Source organism: Emydura macquarii, unplaced genomic scaffold (genome assembly GCF_026122565.2).
Source record: "Emydura macquarii macquarii isolate MOO-44397 ecotype Brisbane River unplaced genomic scaffold, CSIRO-AGI_Emac_v2 contig_1551, whole genome shotgun sequence".
Taxonomy (NCBI): domain Eukaryota; kingdom Metazoa; phylum Chordata; order Testudines; family Chelidae; genus Emydura; species Emydura macquarii.
In genome coordinates this window covers 18058200-18080845 of record NW_027131688.1, presented here as the reverse complement: position 1 = coordinate 18080845, position 22646 = coordinate 18058200, and the positions used below count along the sequence as shown (strand labels likewise).

The window sequence follows — 22646 nt, the reverse complement described above, 5'->3', positions numbered from 1 at the left end:
AGTAAATAGAACAGTGAAAGAGCATTAATTTCTAGAATAAAAGTTATCTGCAAAACCAAACAGACTAGAAACTTTGGGCCAAATATTCCCTTCTTTTTTTAAGGAGAGTGGATCGGAGCAAGACAGCAGGCACCTGCAAGGAGGCAGGGAGTGTGGAAGTGGAGGGAAGGACAGTCTCACCTTCACAGCATCATACTCCTCCAGAACCAGTGGAAGCATTTCCAAGAGGGCAGCCTCTGTTGCCTAGGATGTGAAGTGATGGAGAGACATCCACTGTCTACATCAACAAGTAACTTATGCTCCATCCAGCAAATACATAAGTATATGCCTAACTTTGAGCATGAGAATAGTACCAGAAAAGTCAGTGGTATTATCACATGCTCAGAATTAGGCATGTACTTAAGTAACTTGCTGGATGGGGGCCTTAATGCTCAGGTGACCAGATGTCCTTCATAGGGATAGTACTGATATTCGGGGCTTTGTCTATTACCCCCCCAACCCCTGTCCTGATTTTTCACACTTACCATCTGGTCACCCTACTTAATACTGAACTTTAAACTGGCATTAACTTACTTGTTCTCCATCTCCATCTTCTTAAAAGCCTCCCGATGTGAATTCAGAGCTGGAGAATGCTGTGGCAGTACGGCTCTTGCAGGAATTGTGTTCCTTTGTGGGTAGGAACCAGTGCATGGAAACAGGGCCTATGTCCAGATGGACTTTGCTTCTGGAAATCCTGTGCAGACAGATCTGGTCTCTGGTAATCGTCTGGAACTCTGAAATGTCCAGGATCCAAGGGCCAGCTCCCTTGGGAACAATTTGGCCTTTAGTCCGTAAATGAAATCTTAGATTCTCAAAAACACAGCAAAATCTGTGCAACAGAACTGTTGTAAGTTGGGGTGATTTTTGTGCGTTCAGACTGTGATTCAGCTGAGTTTATGGAAGTCAGTGGGATTATTCACATGCTTAAAATTAAGCATTTGCTTAAGCACTCTGCTAAACTGGGGCCTCAGATTCCTATCGTACCCGATGCCTATTGCCTACTATTTACTAACAATTATTGTTTGCAGTGTTGTTGTAGTCATGTTGCTCTCGGGATATTAGAGAGACAAGTTGGGTGAGGTAATATCTTTTATTGGACCAACTTCTTTGGTGAGAGAGACAAGCCTTCGAGTTTACAAAGAGCTCTTGTTCAGGTCCTGAAGCTCTTCCCCAGACCTGAAGAAGAGCTCTGTGTAAACTTGAAAGCTTGTCTCTTTCACCAACAGAAGTTGATCCAATTAAAGATATCACCTCGTCCACCTTGTCTCTCTATATACTAAAAAGGCATTAATTCTCAAGCATAATAATTCCACTGTCATCCGAGTTATCTATGTTCCTAACTGTTTGATCTATTTTAGGGATTTATAATCTCACCTATTATTCTAGCATCTGAGCACTTTCCGGGTAAAATCAAGAGCAATAAAAGACTTCATAAAGGTAATGGCTCTTTTCCCTTTTCAGGGTAGCAATACTGAGCTCTGGAGCAGCTATTAAAGGTTCCTGATCAATGCAGGGGGAAATAGCCCAGTTCATAAAAGAACCAGCTGTATGACTACTGAGCTGTTTGTACAGTTTACTATATTGATAGAGACATTCCTACATCTAATATGCAGCTATTGATAATAATTTCACATATCCTGTTTGAGATAAATAGCACAAGTAAACGCTAACACTTGAAGTTGAATAGTATACAGTACTAGGGATCAAGTTGCATATATGAATGAGCAAGCATTAGTATAATATATTAAGATTAATCTCTTGCTATGCAAGTTGCAGCTACCGCCAGTTAAACTACATTTTACAAAGCAGTAATAAATGCTGGCCATGTCAAAGTCTAAGTTGAAACATTAACATAAATATGCTCTACAATCCCTCCAAAAATATGCAGTACATTTAAGATACTGTAATAACTTGCCATTGTATGAAGTTCACTCCATCTAACATTAAGTATATAGAGTGCAGGACACTGCTCTATATCTTCTAAAGCGATCAAATCAAATGGGAGCAGGATTATAAACTATTGTCAATATTTTATACTTATATATCAAATTTTGGGATAGCAAAGGCCCTGTCCATACTTTGATCAGGGCAGTGCGAACTAGAACCATGTTAAAACCATGCTATGAACTACATTAAAGGGGTGGTCTTTAGCAAGGTTTTGCTAGCACAGTTCTCAGAAAATGTCCTTCCCAAAGCAATCAGGGAAAACATGCTAGAACCCTGATAGCAACAGCCATCTTTATACTCAGGAATAGTTAGCTCTGCTCCCAGTATGTACAGGAAAGTAAGTCTACTGTATCATATAGTTCACTATGTATATCCTAACAGAAATATGTCTTCTGACAATTTCTCATTAAAGGACTGTGTAATTCTAGATTAAATTTCAGTTCAGGAAAGCAGTGATTTCACACACTCACCAATGCTCTTGATTTCAGCTAGTGCTAATGAATTATAAAATTTACAACCTGCATTATCGAGTGGCTTACACATTAGATCATTCCACTTTTCTCATCCTGCAAAAAGGTTTGTGAAGAGGATCGTCCTAGCAGCAGCTCCTTCTCATGGATCAGGCTGTCCAGCAGGTCTTCCTGCCTGTAGTTGTGATAAACCTTCAGGAAGGCCAAAATGGTAATTCCCAGCCAAGTCAGCCAGGCAGCCCAGAGACCAAACTAGGCAGGAAAAGAGATGGCAGAGAGATTAATGCTATGTTGTAAAGATAAAGCCAACCCTCATTTTAAGGCCAGATCCTCAGCTGGATGGACTTCAATGGAGTTGTGCCAGTTTATACCAACAGATGACCTAGCCCATTGTTTCTCAACCTTTTCAGGTTGGTGACCCCCGCTACATTTACTATAAAAAAGTAAAAAAGAAAAAAATGATACCAGTGATAAACTTGTATAATATGATTACTACTATATCTTGTGAAATATACTCTACCCACTAAGCCTTCAGGTATTTGTGCTGTTTTTGGCTGCTATCATCCCTCTGTGTCTAGTGAAATATGTAAGGAGCCAGAAAAGATAAAGTCTGTAAGGTCTATAGTGTTAGCCAATATCATATACACTATTAATAGTATACACAATATTATATATATCACGTTTTTGTATAAATTGCATTTATATTAAGAACCTTTCAAAATGCTCTTTACTTATGTTAAATCAAAAAGAGATGTGAAGTTTGTAATTTCAGTGCTAGGTACAGAGACATTCCAGAGAGAAAGGGCAAGACAAACAATTTTCTTAATACTTAGACAACGTCCTCTCTGCCAAACTATAGGTGGTGCAGAATCTTTTTACAGGCTTGCTTACTTTTAGAATGCTATGGACAAAACAAAATGAAGAAACTGTTGCAATTTCTGTCCTATTTTCGTGGAGGGCCTGTGTAAAACCTGTCAGGATTTAAGACACATTCTATGTTAAAACTTACAAATGTGTCCCATCTATCAGGTACACTCAATTATTGGCATCTTCAAAAAGATGTCATAAAAGATAGATAAGAAATGAGTAACAGTTTAAGATAAAAAAGAGAAAATTGTGAAACTTCCCTGAGCAGGGTAAACACAGAATCTTTGACACAGTCTCACCATCTGCACTTCTGTCTTCCAGACTGGTTGGCAATGTATTAGACCTTCCTTTCTGTATTATGCTGTACTAACCTCTGGCTAATAATCTTCAGAATAATAATAAACATCTCATTATTAATTAAATTAGACCCTTAACACACTTTTGAAAATCTCCTACATGTTTTGTCCTTATTTACATCTGAGTCCACCAGTATAAAATTCCTTTATAATAGCAGTGAAATAAGTTATATAAAAGTTATGTAATGAGAAGGTGTTAAAATCACACTCATTTGGGCTAATTTTTAATATCCCATATCTGCATTCATTTCACTAGTGCAACATCAAAATTGCAGCACTGTCTTAAATAGTTTCAGCATAGACTTAAGTGCACAAAGTGGCTTTTCCATGCATTTTGAGACATACTCAGCACAGAAGACTCTAGATAAATCCAGCCTAATTCAGTTATTGAGTGAAGATCAAAGAAAAGTTTCAGACAAACTAGGACGAGCTGAATGGTATTTAAATGCCAATGATCCAACATTGTCATCAAACTGGTTAGTTTCTTCTTGCAAAGTTTATCAAGGGCCCAGCTCTGTAATTCTTATTCAAGCAACATTTCCAATGTATTCATTGAGAGTGGTGCTTGGATAAGGACTGCTGTATTGGGCCATCACTGTGCTATACAAAGACATGTTTTCTTTGACCATTAAGGATGGCCATTCTCGCTCTACTTGTCTTGAAGAACCATTATCATGGTGGCCAAAGAATATCCCACCATCTGGCTCTGCTGAAGCTTAATATATCTTAATGTATCTTATGATACTAACAGACAGCTAACTTTATGCAAAGAGTACTGTCTTAGTAATGAAATTACACCTTCATAAGGAAAATACTGATAAAGCAGAATTTGTATTATAGGACCAGAATTTGTACTATATTAACACAGTTACAGTTTAAGAGGAATAAATCACCCAAATGATTTTTAATCTCTGATTGAAAAATTAATAACAAACACTGTCCCCAGAGGTCCCACTGACTTTCATGGGAGCAAGATCTATGACATTTTGTCTGAGTGGCCAATGATGTACTATGTGATGAGCACAGAATAGATAAATAGATGTGATGTAATAGCTATGTAATAGCTAGTTTGCACTTGTTTTTTCTGAACATGGAATCATGGCCAAAGACAAACGACAAAATTGGTAGGGGCAGGAAATATTTTACAAGCTTCTAAGAGGTTATTACAATGAAAAGAACATTATAAAAATTTAGGGCCTGATTCACCATTGTCTTGCTCCTGTTTTAGGCCCATGTAATTCCATTGATTTCAACAGGGTTACACCATGTACAGCTGGAGATGAGAATGGCCAAGGGCATGAAAAAACTCTCACAATAAATGAGAGTGAAAAGATTGGGATTGTTACCATACAAAAAAGCCAAATAAAGGGGATATGATAAAGAATGAAGGTGTATCAGGAACATTTATTTCTCTGTCTCGTAACACAATAACAAGGGGACAGTCAGTGAAATTAAAAGGTACGAAATTCAAAACCAATAAAAGGTAATACTTTCTCGCACAACACATGATTAAACTGGAACCACTGTCACAGCAAGTCAATGAGGCCAAAACCTTGACAAGATTTAAAAAGGGAATGGGAATCAAGGATATCCAGAGTTGCCATAGTTAATGTTAGTGGACATTTTGGAATGGATATTAAACGTTGTGCTTCAGGGCTTAAGTCAATCTCTAACTATTAGAGACCAGAAGGAGATTTATGTTGGGGGGCAGTTTATCCCACATCAGCTATGGTGAGGTTCTTAAATGTTCCTCTGAAGCATCTTGCATTGGCCACTGTCAGAGGCAGGGTCCTGAACAAGACGGACCTTGCATCGGCTTCACTCTGGTAATGCCTATGTTGTAGTAATGCAATGGAGAATCAGGCCAATAGCTGGCAGAATGTCTTCAAGGTTCCTTGACCACTTTTCTTAAGTAGGTTGTGGTCTGTGACAAAGTCAGACCTGACAGCTATAAGAGAGGGGTGGGAGGCCGGTATGTCAGTCCTAGAATGGTGAAGGCCCCTTTCCCTATGAACAGAAAAGAGGTTATTTCAGGTTAATGAGAGACAACTGAGTCTGCTGGTGACCTTTAAAAACCACTCTTGTGGTGACAGAGGAGCAGGAGGGATGAGAAACAAGGTGCAGCAGGGTTAGGGGTGGCATGGAGAAAAGGCTTCTTCTACGTGGAAGACTGTTCTCCTCCCTATAGGAGGAAACAACCAAGTTAACTTCTGTTTGGGGAAAGGCTGTCAACCAAAGTCAGCATAATAAGGCAACACCCCAGGGAGGGGGCAAGGAAATGTATTCCTTTTGTATTGTCTGTTTTTTGCTTAAGAGAACTACTCAGGCCTTACCCTAACATCCACCTTGTAAATACTGATAAAATAAACCAAAGTGAAGAATTAACCTCTGGAGCAGGACTAATTTACTTCAGGCCCCCACCATGAGAGGGAGAAGCCCTGAGGCTGACAAGACAAAGGAGGTGCTTTGCCACATGTGGTGTCAGGAGTGGGATTTGACACAGTGGACTATCCTGGGCGCAAGATAGATCATTCCCAAGAATGGATGCCATGGTGAGGGCACTGGTGCAGGCCACTGGGACACAATAAGAGGCCAGCAGAGTCCACATGGCTGCTCAGCAGGAATCTGTATGAATACAACAAGAGACAAATCAACTAGTGATGAACCAGGAGGCACAGAACCGAGCAACCTTACAGGAGGAAGTGAGACTACTGAAAGGCCTGGCCAATCTGGGAGATGGTCACAGTGGAACACGATCCCTAAAGCCCAGCAGTTATCTGCGAAAGATGATGACAGGATGTCTTCAAGCTGTACCTCCTCACGTTTGAAAGAACAGACTACGTGAGGCATAGCCCCAGACTAATGGGCCAGTATCCTCACTCCTTTCCTGTGTGGGGAGGCCTAGAAGGCCTACTATGACATGGCAGCGGAAGTTGCTAAAGACTACTCCCAGTTGAAAGCTGAGATACTTGCAAGATCCTGAGTGACTGCAGCCATAAGGGCCCACAGATTCCATGAGTGGAGGTCCCAGGAGAGCAAAGCATCAAGATGTACAACTGTTCAGCCTGATCTACCTAATGCAGAAGTGGCTGTGTCCCAAGACCCAGAATGCTTCGTTTTGGACAGATTCATGAGAGGACTACCATCAAACCTGCGAGTGTGGGTTGGCCAAAATGATCCTTCTTCTTATTGAAAGTTGGTCACTCTCATTAACAGGCATTTAATGACCAGAAAGCTTTCTCAGACTACTGGATAAGAGATGCGCTGGACCAAGAGGCCAATCCCAGTCCCGAAGGCCCAGCCCTCTGAAAGTTTGGGTACAATTATGTTGGGGAGAAGGGACGCCAAAGTGTGGCCTGAGGACAAGAAGGGATTTGGGGAACTGGTATGAGAAGGTTTCGGGGTATGATCTAATAGCCCAAAGAATAAGATGGGGGTCTAAATTGATGGGGTCTAAATTAGCTGTTTCCACTCAGGAAAGAGATCTTGAAGTCATTGTGGATAGTTGTCTGAAAACATCTACCCTACATGCAGTGGCAGACAAAAAAGCTGACAGAACATTAGGAACCATTAGCAAAAGGATAGATAATAAGACAGAAAATATCATAATGTCCCTATATAAATCCATGGTACTTGAATATTGTGTAAGGTTCTGGTCACCCCATCTCATAACAGATATACTAGAATTGGAAAAGGTACAGAGAAGGGCAACAAAAATAATTAGGGGTATGGAACAGCTTTCATACAAAGAGTTTAAAAAAACTGGGACTGCTAAACTTAGAAAAGAGATGACTAAGGGGGATTTGATAAAGGTCTGTAAAATCATGAATCATGTGAAAAAGGTGAATAGGGAAGTGTTATTTACAACAACTAGTGGTCACCTGATTAAATTAATAGGCAGCAGGTTTAAAACTAACAATAGGAAGTACTTCTTCACACAACGCACAGCCAACTGTGGAATTCATTGCCAGTGGATGTTGTAAAGGCCAAAAGTATAACTGGGTTCAAAAAAGCATTAGATAAGTTCATAGAGGATAGGTCCATCTATGGCTATAAGCCAGCATCCACTTGAAATCAATGGAAATGTTTCCATTGACTTTAGTAGGTGCTGGGATGGGCCCATAGTGATGGGCATGTTGACTTGTACCTATTGCTTTTATTGCTCATTACTGAAATGTACCTATCTCGGCAAGGCTCAGTCCTGCAAAGTGCTGAGCACTCTGGCCCCAGTCCAGCAAAATATTTAGTCTGGGATTTTGCCATGGAGCCTATGGGAATTAGGCACCCAACTCCCACTGAATTGTGATGGGATTTAGATGCTTACTTCCTTTATCCCTCCATCCCCCTTCTTTGATATTGCAGCTTTAAGTCCAAGTCCAAATGGCTAATGAACTGAAGCTTGTATTTTGTTCTGACCTACCTGTGCAATAGCAAACTGATCATAGAAGGCAGAGGTTTCTAAATTCAGTTCAAGATCTATGTCCTGTAGTTCTTCACAGCTACAAGAAGAAGGCATTTGGGGGGGAAAAAAGAAAATTATTTCAGAGATTCCAGATAACCAGACCAAGTATAAAATGAAGCAGCCAGTTAAGTATTGCCCTCACTAGAAAAGCTCACAGCTATAAACAACAATGTCGTCCTTAGAAAGATTATTATGGTACCCTTGAAATAAGTACAGGATTCTTTTGTTATGTCCACTCCCAGAACAAATTGTTAAGTCAGTCCTAATCAGTTTCCATTATCCTAAAGAAAAAAAATCCAGAATAAAAGCTGCAAGCTTCAAAAAATAAGCAGTGGAATATTCTATCAAATAAGCTTTCAATTATTGCCATAACTGGGCTGCTTGCCAATTTCTTTTAACATTAAGGTAAAAGAGGCATTTCATGATCTTTTTAAAAATCTATATTTAATTATGTAAATGAACAACACTGATTTTCTGAAATGTCTAACATAACCTTCATTATGCAAATAATATGCTTAAAACCCTCCTTTTCTACCACCCACCCCACGACCTCCTGCACAAGCACACACATTGGGATCACCCCAACTGTTTGTTTGTTTCACCCCTAAACACAACAAAGTGTATGAGCCTCCAGTACCTTTTGACATAATCAAGTAAGGCTTCAGGAGAAGGGACTATGTGGGTGTTTTTGTTTCGGAAGCTCCAGCAAGGAGAAAATACAGTTATGGTACAAAAAAGGCTGCCTACTGATTTTACAAATAACTGGGAATTTTACTGGTAGTGTGAAAAAAATCCCAGGATTTTGAGGATGTCTTTCTATGTCTTGATTGATTTCTGAAGGCTCTTCTCTGTCCTTTTCAGTGGTGTCGGCCATCTTGGATTCTTATCCAAATATTCGATTAAGCTTTTTTGGTAATTGAGATAGAATTTTTAACCGAATATTCGAATAATCATTGCAGCCCTAAACAGAACATTAGTATGGCATTTTACAACATATGACAATGTGAAACATAAATGTATGCTCTACTAGCAGTGTCATTCGATATCATATGACATAAAATGTCACCTTTTCCTATCTCTTCATTGCTATTTGATATGAAAAACTTAACTCAAGCTATTACCTGCCTCCTACACTGAACACAAATATTATTTTATTAACAGTATATTCTATACCTCTTAAGATAATGTTGGTCGTCAGTACTTTGCACTTATACAATGCTTTTCATCTGAGGATCTCTAGATGTAAATAACACCATTATAAGGCCAATATTTTATACCCATTTTGTAGATGGGTAGACTGAGGCACAGAGACACTTAGGGTTATATAGTGAGTCAGTGACAGAACTAGGATTTGGAACTGAGGAACCCTGACTCCCAGATCCCTGCTTTGATCACTAAACCACATTCCCTCCCTCACTAGAGAGTTATCACAACTAGGTTTTCTTTTCAAAACAGTCTATAAAGATTTTGTGTTAATTTCTTTCTATCCTTCTTGTGCTCTTCCATATAACTATGACTCTGTAATAGGCAATGAAACATCAGTGAAATAACTATACAGTGTGGATTCTTTCATATGGATTACAGGCAAAAGGTTTATTCATTGTCTTAATCCCAGTCTAAAAATCATACCTTTATAAAAAACTTTCAGATTTTAAATATCTTTCCTTGTCTACTTTCCAGGCATTTAATAACTACATTTAGTAATACCTCAATTTATTTGTACATATGTGAAACAGGAAATGTTTTCTTCAATACTAACCTATTTGGCATGCTTCCTTTTTCGGTAACAGCATCACACCACATGTTAAATCCTACACTCACTATAGTGCTAGCAATAAAGATGACAAAAACCACGAAGACGCTGATCAGCAGATTCAGGAAGGCATAAAAGAAAGAGCTGCAATAAAAAGGAAGAAAAATGTAACACACAAACAACTAAAACACAGCATCAGCATTCGCTGTAAGTAGCATGCACTGGGCACATATGAAAGATACCAGTCTCCATTTGAAACACATCTGCTTTAATTAAGAATGCCTAATACTATTGACAGACCAAGGATTAGGATGTTGGTTCTTATTATCCCCATTACTTAAGCTCTTTTACTTTTTTCTTAAACGTAGGAGGCCCAATCTGAATCATAAATACTAAGTTGTGTGATTGCTCCCACGCAGCATGGCTTGCATTAGCTCTAATGATGAAAATCACCATTGTTAAAATAAATGTCATTAGCTTAAATTATATAGTAACTGGAGCTAAAATTACTTCATGACTATAATGATAATTGGGACAAAATTTGCCTACAAAAAGAAAACTAAAAATAAACAAAATACTACTGATAACTATAATTATTTTAATCAGCTACACTCACAATGCTGGCAGCACGGGATAGGGCTCAGTTCTGAATGTATGTTCAGTGTGCATAGCAGATCAGATCCTCATCTGGTATAAACTGGCATAGCTCAGTTGACTTCAGTAGACCTATGTCAATTTACACCAGTTGAGGATCTGGCCTAGCATTGAGGCTTAGAATATGACCAGATATGACATGCAGTTTAGAATCCACAACCAGCTCTAAGCATATGCTCTGATAGGGTCCTGTACTTTTGGGGATACCACTGCATCAACCCTTCCTCCAAGCAAGCATCCAGGACTCCCAAGCTGATGAGCACTGGGGCCTCCTCATCATTCTGAAAAATGAACCATGGGGAATCCTTTGAGTTGTTCATCCCTCCCTACTAGTTGATGGAATCTAGTAGATGAAAACCTTCTAACCCTCCTCTCACCCACTGATAAAATCTGCCCCCACCCAAGATCACTGTGTGTCCAAACACCCTTGACATGCCCAAATGTCCCATTCTCACTGCTTTACAGATGTATGCCTGAGGCCATGCATGTCTTATTTCACATTGTGCCTGCAGAAATTAGGACTGCCCTTGCCAAAACCTACCCAGCTTGTTAGGATTTGATCACTGACTCTAAAAGCATCTCAGGATTTAGTTTATTGGAACTATAGAGCAAAATGATGATAGATTCTTCATCCTTGTGAGCTATTTGCTGCTGTTAAAGGAGATAGACCATAATAATCAGTATGGGAAATTCTGAGCCCAATATAATACCAGGGATAAAATCCTGCCCTCAGTGATGATTTTCACCCAAAGAGATCAAAGGCAATTTGCTTTCAGTGTGTGTTGTCCATAAGGATCACGGATCGTGTAGGACCACCACATTTTCTTGCTGTTTTAGGTCTTTCAGGAGAAGGACTTCAGAGTGGCAGTTTCCCAGAAACTCAAGATCTGTCACTTAAGACATTCACCCCTATGGCCAGTTTCTACTCTATTGAAATCTGTGTGAGTTTTTCCACTGAGTTCACTGGCAGTAGACTCTGGCTGTCACTGGACATGTCAGCTTTAAATGTTTTAACTCATGATAATGAGAAAAAGAAATATAAATGATTAATACTTAGCATTAACATAGTGCTTTTAATCTTTAAAGAGCAAGTAAATTAATCCCCACAACATTTCTGTAAAGCAGATAAGCAAATGTATTCCCATTTTACAGATTGGGAAATTGGAGGAGGGGCAGGGATAAGGGAAAGAATTTAAGTGACTTGACCAAGCCACAAAAGGATCCTGTGACAAAGCTAGATTAAGAAGTAAGATGTCCCTGGCCTCTGCTTAGATAACTAAATCATGCTCCTTACTAAAATTAAGCAGTACCAGTTTTTACAATGATATTGCATGCAGGGAGGAAATGGCAATATACAAATGTATATGTCAACTATAACATTAAATGATTGACTTATCAAATATGCACTGAAAGCTTCAGCTGGGGGCTGATCAAAGCCCAGTGAAGTCAGTCAGTGGGCGTCTTTCCAGTCAGTTAGTGGATTAATTTAGATCAAGCCCCTACTATAGAATGCAGTGGCTCACCCACTTAGTGGAGACTGCTAGCATAAGCACAGAACTTCTATATTGGATGGTAGGCACTGATTTTCCATCTACTTTCTGGTGTAATTTAAGATGATGATAGTCTTTAAATGTGTAATCTTGGGTGTGGGACTCAGGGTGTTCTCAGTGAAGAGGCCCAACTCTAGAACTTGCTCCTTCCGGTTGGTCTACCAGAGACCATCTTACAAACTCAGCATCAAGCACATCATTTGCACTTGACAAATAAACAAGGATAACAGTGTGATGGAAAGCTCATCTTTCTAGGCAATCCTTTCATTAATCTACGGTGCTGTTGTGTTGTCTTTCTTCTTAATCTTCAGATAGTTTTCTATTTATAGTAGTTTGTAGCTATATGTGAGGCATCTGGTTGACAATCAATGGGTGCTCTGTAAACTATTTAATAAGATGAATACCCTCATACATTTTAACTAGGAGCCGCTTCTTATTCATAATGGGCCTAATCCTCCTCCAAGTGAAATCAATTTCAAGCTCCCGTCAATCTCAGTAAGCGCAAGGGTGTGCGCAGTATTGCTGCAGAACTTCCTCCTGAACCACCTTCAATCAGTAGAGTAAAGATGTGCATCATTTATGATGCCCAAAGAGCACAAATTCCTCTACCTCGCTAGAAACAAAGGGCCATTTGCAGAGTCAGTGGCTCATGCATAGTTGAAATGTTAATGGACGTTTGCTCCCTGTTAGCACAGTATAACTCACTTGGGATGCTACATTTGCTTTTCAAATTTGCAATGACAGATCTGGGTGTGAGGTTGAGCTTTCCTTTGCTGGTGTTTTATTAGAAAAGCTACATGTTGTCCTGTTTTCATTCACATTTTGACCTTATGTGGGTCTAGACTTTTATATTTTATTATAACAACATGCCTGATCTTGGCTTTCAAACACACAACAGCCTTCCAACTCCTTTCTTACCCAGATCAACATTTTATTAACTATGAATAGTGCCACCAAAAGGATAATGCTCAGCTGAAATGGAAGGAGCTCAACTCATAAAGAACAAAAATCAACAAAGGAATTGCACAACAAAATAAAATAAATGCCCAAATTTGGAAATAGACCAATAATCATAAAAGTCTTGTCCAAAATACACCATTAAAAATCTTATTATTTCTGTTTCTTCAAAATAAGCTGTTTTTAAACTACCAGAAAATAAAATGCATCTGGATTCAACCAAACATCTATAGCTAATTGAGGTTTATATTGTTTAAAAACACTTTTTTTTCAAAGTGCATTAAAAAGTCTCCTCTTACAGTTAGATCTTATAGGATAACTTCAATCCTGAGAAAGCTATCTATTGTTTTATTCTAAATCTGTTATGGCACATTTTAATATTGGATAGTCTAAGGCTGGCCAGAAAGAGAGTATCAGAGAATAATATTCAACCCTGTTGTTATTATTTGCATTACAGTAGCACATTGAGGTTTCAACCAATATTCACAGATTCCAAGGCCAAAAAGGACCATTGCGATCATCCAGTTTGACCACCTGTATAACACAGGCCATAGAGCTCTTCCCAAATATTTTCTGGAGTATATCTTTTAGAAAAACACCCAGTTGTGATTTAAAAATTGTCAGTGATGGAGAATCCACCACATCCCTTGGTAAATTGTTCCAAGATTATAGCCCCATTGTGCTAGCACTGAACAAATACATAGCAAAATAATCCCTGCCCCAGAGAGCTTACAATTTAAGCAGACAAGACAGAGAAAGGGGTAGAAGGGAAAATGGAAGCACAAAAATGATTTATCCATGGTCACACAACAGGTCCCTAGCAAGCTGGGAACAGAGCCCCACTCTCCTGACTCCCAATCCAGTTCCCTAGCCACTAGATCACACAGCCTTCCAAATACTCTGTCCATCTTAATTTACTCCATAACTAAATATTGCTTCCAGTATCCTTTGTGCATTTCTTATTCCACGTAATCAAGTACCAACTTGATCACGTTGTTGTTGCAAGTAATGCTGAACTTTTAACTTAAATGATAGTGAGGTAACAATTTTCATAAATAACTACCATTCCAACCTCTACTATCATGTCAACAAAATGCGGGGGAAATAGTAACATTTTTCACCAGTTTCAATTCTCTTTTTTTTTCCCCACGAAAAGTTTCAAAATTCTGAATTTTTCCAACCGGCTGTACTGATCACACAGTGTACATTATTTAGTGTCTAGGGGTATGAGGAGGAGTGCGTATGTTCCTAAACTGAGTTCTTTTAGTGCCTGGAATATCAGACTCCTGGTAGTAAAACACAAATGACAACATTTACTGGAATGCCCCTGCTGCTTTGCACCCCCCCGGATGGCCCAAAGCATCCATAAACCCATTTTAACTGGTTGGTTTCAGAGTGGAACAAGGCAGCAGCAGTGTACCAGTAAATCTAGAGCAATGTGTATAAATGTCTGAAAGGATTCACACGTGCAGTATAAACAGGCTTGGCAGGATTCATTTTTATTTCTTTAAATTTTGGTAGGTAATATTGATCATTGATAAAAAATAAATAATTTATTTTTAAGCATTTTTTCAATTTTTACCTATTTAAATGTTCACAATTGTGCAACACTATGGATTTTAAGAATTTTTTTTTCTATTTTTATCTCTATAAGTTTTCACAGTTGTGGGAAACTGGGGGGGGAGAAGGGTCAGACAATAATTATTAAATGACAGTAGATGGCGTGAGATAAAAAGTTAAAGCTTTCTAACCATTAAAACACAAACTGTCAACATCACATCCTTAAATCAAACTCCAATAAGCTCAAGCAGCATTTTTCTTATTTTGCCTAGATATATATTTCTATTATTATCGATGAAAATATTTTTTTCAGTTTGTGTATGTACAGTGAAACCAACATTTGCCAATATTTACCGATAAAAATCTAATCTTCCAAGCCCAAGTAAGAACATAAGAATGGTCACACTGGGCCAGACCAATGGTCCATCTAACCCAGTGCCCTGTCTTCCAATAGTGGCTGGTAGCTTCAGAGGGAATGAACAGAACAGGGCAATTTATCAAGTGATCCATCCTCTGCCCAGCTTCGGGCAATCAGAGGTTTAAGGACACGAAGAGCATGGGGTTGCAACCCTAATAATGTTAGCTAAAAGTTATAGATGGACCTTTCTTCCAGTAACTTAGTTAATTCATTTTTGAACAAGTTATACTTTTAGCCTTCACAACATCCTCTGGCAATGAGTTCCACAGCTTGATTGTGCATTGTGTGAAGAAGTACTTTCTTATGTTTGTTTTAAACCTGATGCCCATTAATTTCATTAGGTTACCCTTGGTTCCTATGTTATGTGAAGGGGTAACTAACACTTTCTTATTCACTTTCTCCACACCATTCATGATTTTATACACGTCTATCATGTCCCCCTTCAGTCGTCTCTCTTCTAAGCTGAACGGTCCCCATCTTTTTCATTTCTCCTCATATGGAAGCTGTCAATACCAATAATTATTTTTGTTGCCCTTCTCTGCACTTTTTCAAATTCTAATATATCTTTTTTGAGATGAGGCAACCAGAACTGCATGCAGTGTGGGCATACCAAGGATTTATATAATGGCACTATGATATTTTCTGTCTTATTAGCTATCCTTTTCCTAATGGTTCTGTTAACTTTCTTGACTGCCGCTACATATTGAGCAGATGTTTTCAGAGAACTATCCACAATGACTCCCGGATCTTTCTTGAGTGGTAACAGCTAATTTAGACCCCATCATTTTGTATATATAATTGTGATTAGTTTTTCCAATCTGCATTACTTTGCATTGATCAACATTGAATTTCACCTGCAATTTTGTGGCCCAGTCATCCAGTTTCGTGAGATCCCTTTCTAACACTTCGCAGTCTGCTTTGGACTTAACTATTTTGAATAATTTTGTATCTACAAACTTTGCCATCTCACTGTTTACACATCATTTATGAATATGTTGAACAGCACTGGTCCCAGAACACATCCCAGAAGGAGCCCACTATTTACCTCTCTCCATTATGAAAACTGACCATTTATTCTGACCCTTTGTTTCCTATCTTTTCTAACCAATTACTGATTCATCAGGGAACCTTCCCTCTTATCCCATGACTTTGCTTAAGAGCCTTTGGTGAGGAACCTTGTCAAAGGCTTTCTGAAAGTCCAAGTACACTAAACCCACTGGATCGCCTTGGTCCACGTTTGTTTTTTGAACCCTCTCCCCCCCCCCCCCCCCCTTCAAAGAATTCTAATAAATTGATGAGACATAATTTTCCTTTATAAAAGCCACTTTGACTCTTCCCTAACATATCGTGTTCATCTATGTGTCTGATAATTCTGTTCATTACTATAGTTTCAATCAATTTGCCTGGTACTGAAGTTAAGCTTACCAGCCTGTAATTGCCAGATTTGCCTCTGGAGCCTTTAGTAAAAAGTCATAGCATTATATTTGCTATCTGCCAGTCATCTGGTATAAAGGCTGATTTAAGCGATAGGTCATATACCACAGTTAGTAGTTCTGCAATTTCATATTTGAGTTCCTTCAGAACTCTTGGGTGAATACGATCTCATCCCGGTGATTTATTGCTATTTAATGTACCAATTTGTTTCCAAACCTCCTCTTTTGACAGCTCAATCTGGGACAGTTCCTGATATCTGTCACCTAAAAAGAATGGTTCAGGTGTGGGAATCTCCCTCACATCCTCTGCAGTGAAGACCGATGCAAAGAACCACCACTTTTTCTCTGTTGTTCATCCATTTTTTTAGCCCTCTTATTGTTTTTTTGTATTTGGGTATACTTATAGTTTGATCCTCTATTATGGTGTTTTCAAAACGTTTCCATGCAGCTTGCAGACATTTCACTCTTGTGACTGTTCCTTTTAATTTCTGTTTAACTAGCCTCCTCAGTTTTGTGTAGTTCCCCTTTTTTTAAGTTAAATGGTACTGGGGTGGGTTTCTTTGGTATTTCCCCCCATAAGTATGTTAAATTTAATTACATCATGGTCACCATTACCAAGTAGTTCAGCTATATTCATCTCTTGGTGCACCATTTAGGACTAAATCAAGAATTGGAACCTTGTGGGTTCCAATCCTAGTTGCTCCAAGAAGCAGTCATTAATGGTATCAAGAAACTTTAAGGCCTGGTCTACACTAGAGAGTTTTGTCAACAAAAGTCAGCTGTTTTTGTCAACAAAATGGTGCTGGTGCACACACTACAGTCACCTCCCCACCGACAAAACTGCCCTGTTTTTCCAACAAAATAAAACCACCTCTACGAGAGGCATAGGGCTTTTGTCGGCAGAGTTAGGGCAACACACACTGTGTCCCCTTAGAGCCATGAACTGGCTGTCATACTTTTCAATTTCACCCTCCGCTAGAGCAGTGAAATTGATAAGTAAGGGGGAGGGCAGCCTGGAGCCACTGGGCTCCCGGCTGCAGGGTCACCTGAGGCTGCCGCTTGGCTTGCGGGACGAGCCTGGGGTGTGGGGGCTCCCAGTCAGGGCATGGGAGGCTACCCCCAGCTACTGACTAAGAGTCAGGGCACTGGCGGCTGCCACCCGGCTTGCATGGTGCAATAGTCTGCTGCCAGCTTTGAGCCCAGGGCACGGGAGCTCCCAGCCAGGCCACGTGAGGCTGCGAGCCGGGGCGCAGATGGCTGCCACCCCACTGCAACTCCAGACTTGGGCAAGCCACAGGCGGCTGCTGTCTGGCTATGAACCCGGGACGCTGGTGGCTGCAGCTCGCCTCCCAGCTAGGACAGGCAGGACAAAGCAGCTGCTGCCCGACTTCCCAGGGTGCAGGAGGCTGCCGCCTGGCATACAGCCAGGGCACAGGAGGCTGCAGACGCACTGTGAGCCCCGGACACCAGCAAGTTGTGGGCAGCTGTCACCAGGCTGCAAGCCAGGGCGCAGCAGGCTCCAGCCCCGACCCTGAAAGTGAGCTGCTGCAGCCCACTCCCAGCTCAGAGCCAGGACAGGGCAGGACATGGGAAGAAGTCCCCTCGCAGCTGCCCCAATTCCCGGTTGGGACCCGGAGTAGGGATGAGGGGGACGGCAGCCCACAGGGAGCTGAAAGATGGGTCTCACAACTCTCCCCACACTGCCCCTTAGGTTGGTGGAAGTGCTCCTGGTGAGGGCACACTCCGCCAACCCAAGGAGAGCAGTGTGGACATGAGCCATGGTAGCTGAAAGTTGACATAAATATGTCAACTTATTTTTTTTAGTATAGAGAAGGCTTAACTCTGCATCCCGTCCTGAGGTGACATGTTCCCATTCAATATGGGGATAGTTGAAATCCCCTGTTATTATTAGCTTTTCTGTTTTTGTACCCTCTCTAATCTCCCTGAGCATTTTATAATCACAGTCACCACCCTAGTCAGGTGGTTGGTAGTATATTTCTACTGCAATACTCTTATTCAAGCATGGCATTTCTATCTATAAAGATTCTGTAGTACAGTTTGATACATTTAAGATTTTTACTATGTTTGACTCTATGCTTTCTTTCACATATAGTGCCAGACTCTGCCACTCAACCTATTCAGTAATCCTATATATTTTGTACCCTGGTATTTCTGTGTGCCACTGATTATCGTTGTTCCACTAAGTTTATGTGATGCCTATTATATCAATATCCTCATTTAACACCAGGAACTAACGTTTACCCATCTTAGTATGTAGACTTCTTGCATTTGTATACAAGCACTTATAAAATTTGTCAATATTTATACATCTGCCTTCATGTGATGTAATTCAATGGGACTCTTTTTTGTTTGACTGTTTCTCTTCAGTTCCTACCTGTACTTCATCAACTTCTATCCTCTCCTCTTCACTGGGATATTAGAGTATTCCCTTTAATAAATCCTGTTCTAAGGGAAGTGTCAGTCCAAACTGTGTGCTCCTCCATATCTGTCAGCTTTCCCTCAGCCCTCAGTTTAAAAATTCTTCTATGACCTTTTTAATGTCACATGCCAGCAATCTGATTCCATTTTGGTTTAGGTGGAGTCCATCTTTCCTGTATAGGCTCCTCCTTTTCCAAAAGATTCCCCAGTTCCTAATAAACCTAATTCCCTCCTCCAAACACCATTCTCCCTTCCTCGCATTGAGACCCTACAGTTCCGCATGTCTAACTGGTCCTGCGCATGGAACTGGAAACATTTTGGGAAATGCTGCCATGGAGGTCCACGATTTTAATCTCCTACCTAGCAGCCTAAATTTGGCCTCCAGGACCTCTCTCTCCTATTGTTCCCTATGACATGTACCATGACCACCGGCTCCTCCCCAGCACTGCACATATGCCTGCCTAGATGTCTTAACAGGTCTGCAACCTTCGCACCCTGCATGCAATTCATCATGCAGGTCTCCTGATCACCACAAACCTTACTTTCTATAATTCTAATAATCGAATCCCCCATTAATAGTACCTGTCTCTTCCTAATAACAGGGGTTCCTCCCCTGAAGGGGTATCTTCAATGCAAGGGGATACCATGACATCATCTGGAAGGCGGGTCCCAGCTCTGAGATTGTTTCCCTCTGTTCTAGCCTGATGTTCTCCTTCCTCAAGATGTTCATCCTCCTAAACTGCACAGATTATGTCAGAGGGTGGGACCGCTCTACAGTGTCCCAGGAAGTCTGATCTATGTACCTCTCTGTCTCCCTTAGCTCCTCCAATTTAGCCTCTCTGGTCAAGAGCCCGTACTCAGTCTCTGAGGTCCATGAGCTCCTTGTACCAAATGCCCACATACGCCACCTGCCCACAAGCCGTGTAATCATACATGCTGCATTCAGTGCAAATAAACTGGGTAGCCCCCACTCTGCTGCTGGACTTCTGCCTGCATTCTTTTACTTCTGAAGGGTTTTGTTTGTTCTTTGTGTGGGTTTGGGGGGGGGGGGGGGGCAGTAGGAGTTGTTATTGGCCTAAGTTTGGAGAATGTTTGTCAGGTGTATCTGGCTCTCACAGACTCTCCAAACTCCCTTGCAAAACTCCGCTGTTTCCTGCTCCTCTGGTCGCTCAGAAGCTGGCTTTTTAAACCCCTGCTCTCCCTGAATAAGCCCCGCTCACTTGCGAAGCGATCCGAAAGGGACGAGGGACCAACGGATGGCAAGCCAGACACAGCCTCCTTAGCAAGCTCGGAGCCTGGCCCAGCGACATCAAGCAGAAAGGGACACGTCTCTCGGGACTGGGCCTGCTCCAGTTTAACGGGTGAGGCCACAACTAACCCCGGAGTCTCCCCTCACACCCAAAGTCAGGCCAGAGGAACCCCCTGCTCAAAGGGGGAGGGGGGAAAGTGTCAGCACCTTGATTCCTCCCCCGCCACCCTCTGTACCTTCACCGCCACCCCTGGCAAGGTAACGTGGGGGAGGGGGCACTAAACCCCCTGCTGGGGGCTCGTTGTCCCCTCCCCCCTGGTGCCCCCTTTCCCTGCCTTGGCTCTGCAGCTGCAGAGCTGCCTCAGCCGGCTGGGGATGGGGGGGCTGGTGCGGGGGGGGGCCGATTCTGGGGGGTCCCCTCCCCGCTACTTACTCCTCGTGGCCCTTGCAGAGGAAGAAGAGCGTCCGCCAGGCCTGCGCGGCGGCCAGCAGCAGGGAGAGCAGCCCGGCGAAGAGGCTGAAGCGGCAGGCGGCGGGGGGCCCCCACTCCTGCACGGTGAAGCGCTGCCGCTCCGCCGTCAGGTTGGCGCTGAGCCACAGGCCCTCGGTGAAGAGCAGGCAGCGGCCCCGGCAGTCGTGGCCGTTCTCGGAGAGCGGCACCACCACCACGAAGCTGCAGAGGAAGGCCAGGAAGTAGCCGGCGCACTGGGCGAAGAGCAGGTTGCTCAGCGCCATGGCGACGGCGGCGGCGGCGGCGGCCGGGCCGGGCCGGCGGGAGCCGTCTCAGCCTGCCGCAGCCGGCACCGGGGGGGCGGGGAGCGGGGCGAGGAGGATGCGCGCGCTGGGGTCCCCCCCCTCCCCTCCCCCCGCGGGCTGAGCGTGGGAGGCCGCGGCTGGCGCCCAGGGTGCGGGGGCCGGGCTGCGCCACCCAGCTGCAGCGCCAGCAGCCCGGCTTCTCCTCCAGGCCACGCCACCCCCCCCCCCCCCCCCCCCCCGCGCCGTGTCCGCTGCCCACCCCCGGGACGCCATCCCCTGGCCTCGGCCCCGTGCAACAGGGCTGCCACCCCCTCCCCCCCCCCCGGCTCTCCCCCGGACTCCCCCTTCGCGCGCACCCTGCCCGGCGGGGGGGCACCACCGAGCCCTGCACATCGCACTGGCTAAAGGGAGAAGGTGCCTAGCCACGCCGGGCCCCTGGGTGCCAGCCCAGCTGAGCCCCAAACCCTGACCACCGCCCCCATCCCAATCCCTTTCTGTACGCGTGGGACGTGTCTAGCCCCTGCCTGTGTGCCCCCCCCCCCCCCCATGCCGGCCCCCCAGCGCACCTCGGCACAAGAGAAACACATAGGGCTTGGGTCCAGCAGCCCACCCCGGCTCGCTTTTCAGTCCCTAAGCCCTAGGGGTCCGATAGTTAAATAGAGGGAGACTGCATCTGCTCCCCTTCCACAGCAAAAATCCACATCCCAGTGCATCGTAGACTCATCGAAGATTAAGGTTGGACGGGACCGCAGAAGGTCATCTTGTCCAAACCCTGCTCACAACAGGCCATCCCCACTCAATAACAGTGCAAAGCGCATGTTCAGCCCAATAGCCTGCTAGAGTTTACCTGGCTTGGGCTTTAGTGACCAAACTGTGGCACCAAAATAGGCCACTTGTCTTTGACCGGAAACAATCCAGACTCCAACACATCCCACTACAAGAGCAATGCAAGGCAAATACCCAGAGCTGGTACCTGGGTCATGGTGGATGGAGCAGTTATTTTGGCCATAATCCAATACATTTTACTGCAAAAATGCACAGCAAGTGTGGATCCACCTAGTCCAGTACAAAAACCCAGTCCCTGATACATCCTGGCTCATAAGCACTTGAAAATTCCAGCAAGATCTACTCTAGTTTTGTTGTTGTTGTTTATAAAGGGACACGCAATAGGGAGCACCTGCCTCTTATCTCTAGATGGTATAATTTGGGGGCGTGAGATAGAAAAACATACTGGACCAAGCAGGATCCAGGAACCACACTGAAGTTTTAGTAGTACTTTTGCACCAGGAGGCATCAGGCTCCAGACATTTTTAGCCAACAAGAAGCAGCTGCATTTGTTTTCTGGTTAGGCTGCAGAATTGGAGGGATTAGGTCAGGACCAAACAATGGCAGGATCCAGTTGCTGGATCCAGCTGCTTGCATTGCTGTTCTGCCGGGACGGGCTGGGGTTTGGCGTGGTTTTGTTACCTGAGGAGCTACTTTATGGGGAACAGGGAAAAACTGCTTCCACTACTAGGCAAGCTCGGATCAGCACCACGGACAGCTCTTCTCTTCCGCCTGAAAGCCACTGCAAAACACCATCCAGTCCTGGGCCTCACATGCAGGCAAGAGCCAGCTTCATGCCTGGATAAACTCGGAGCCCATCAAAGGGAGAGATTAAAAAGGTGGCCACAGGCCTGTACCACAGGCCAGATTCTGCAATCCCTTATACTAGGTGTGTCAGCTCGAAATCACCC

The 22646-nt window shown here is 42.8% G+C and overlaps 1 protein-coding gene across 1 annotated transcript; it reads right to left on the bottom strand.

Moving 5' to 3' along the window:
• Positions 1–1272: 1272 nt before the first annotated feature.
• On the bottom strand, positions 1273–21101 carry TMEM179 (transmembrane protein 179). Its single transcript, XM_067555151.1, has 4 exons — positions 20588–21101; positions 9901–10038; positions 8100–8178; positions 1273–2708 (listed from the first exon to the last, which is right to left on the bottom strand). The coding sequence occupies exons 1-4, from the start codon at positions 20887–20889 to the stop codon at positions 2529–2531; spliced, it is 699 nt and encodes a 232-aa protein (XP_067411252.1). The 5' UTR covers positions 20890–21101; the 3' UTR covers positions 1273–2528.
• Positions 21102–22646: the final 1545 nt, after the last annotated feature.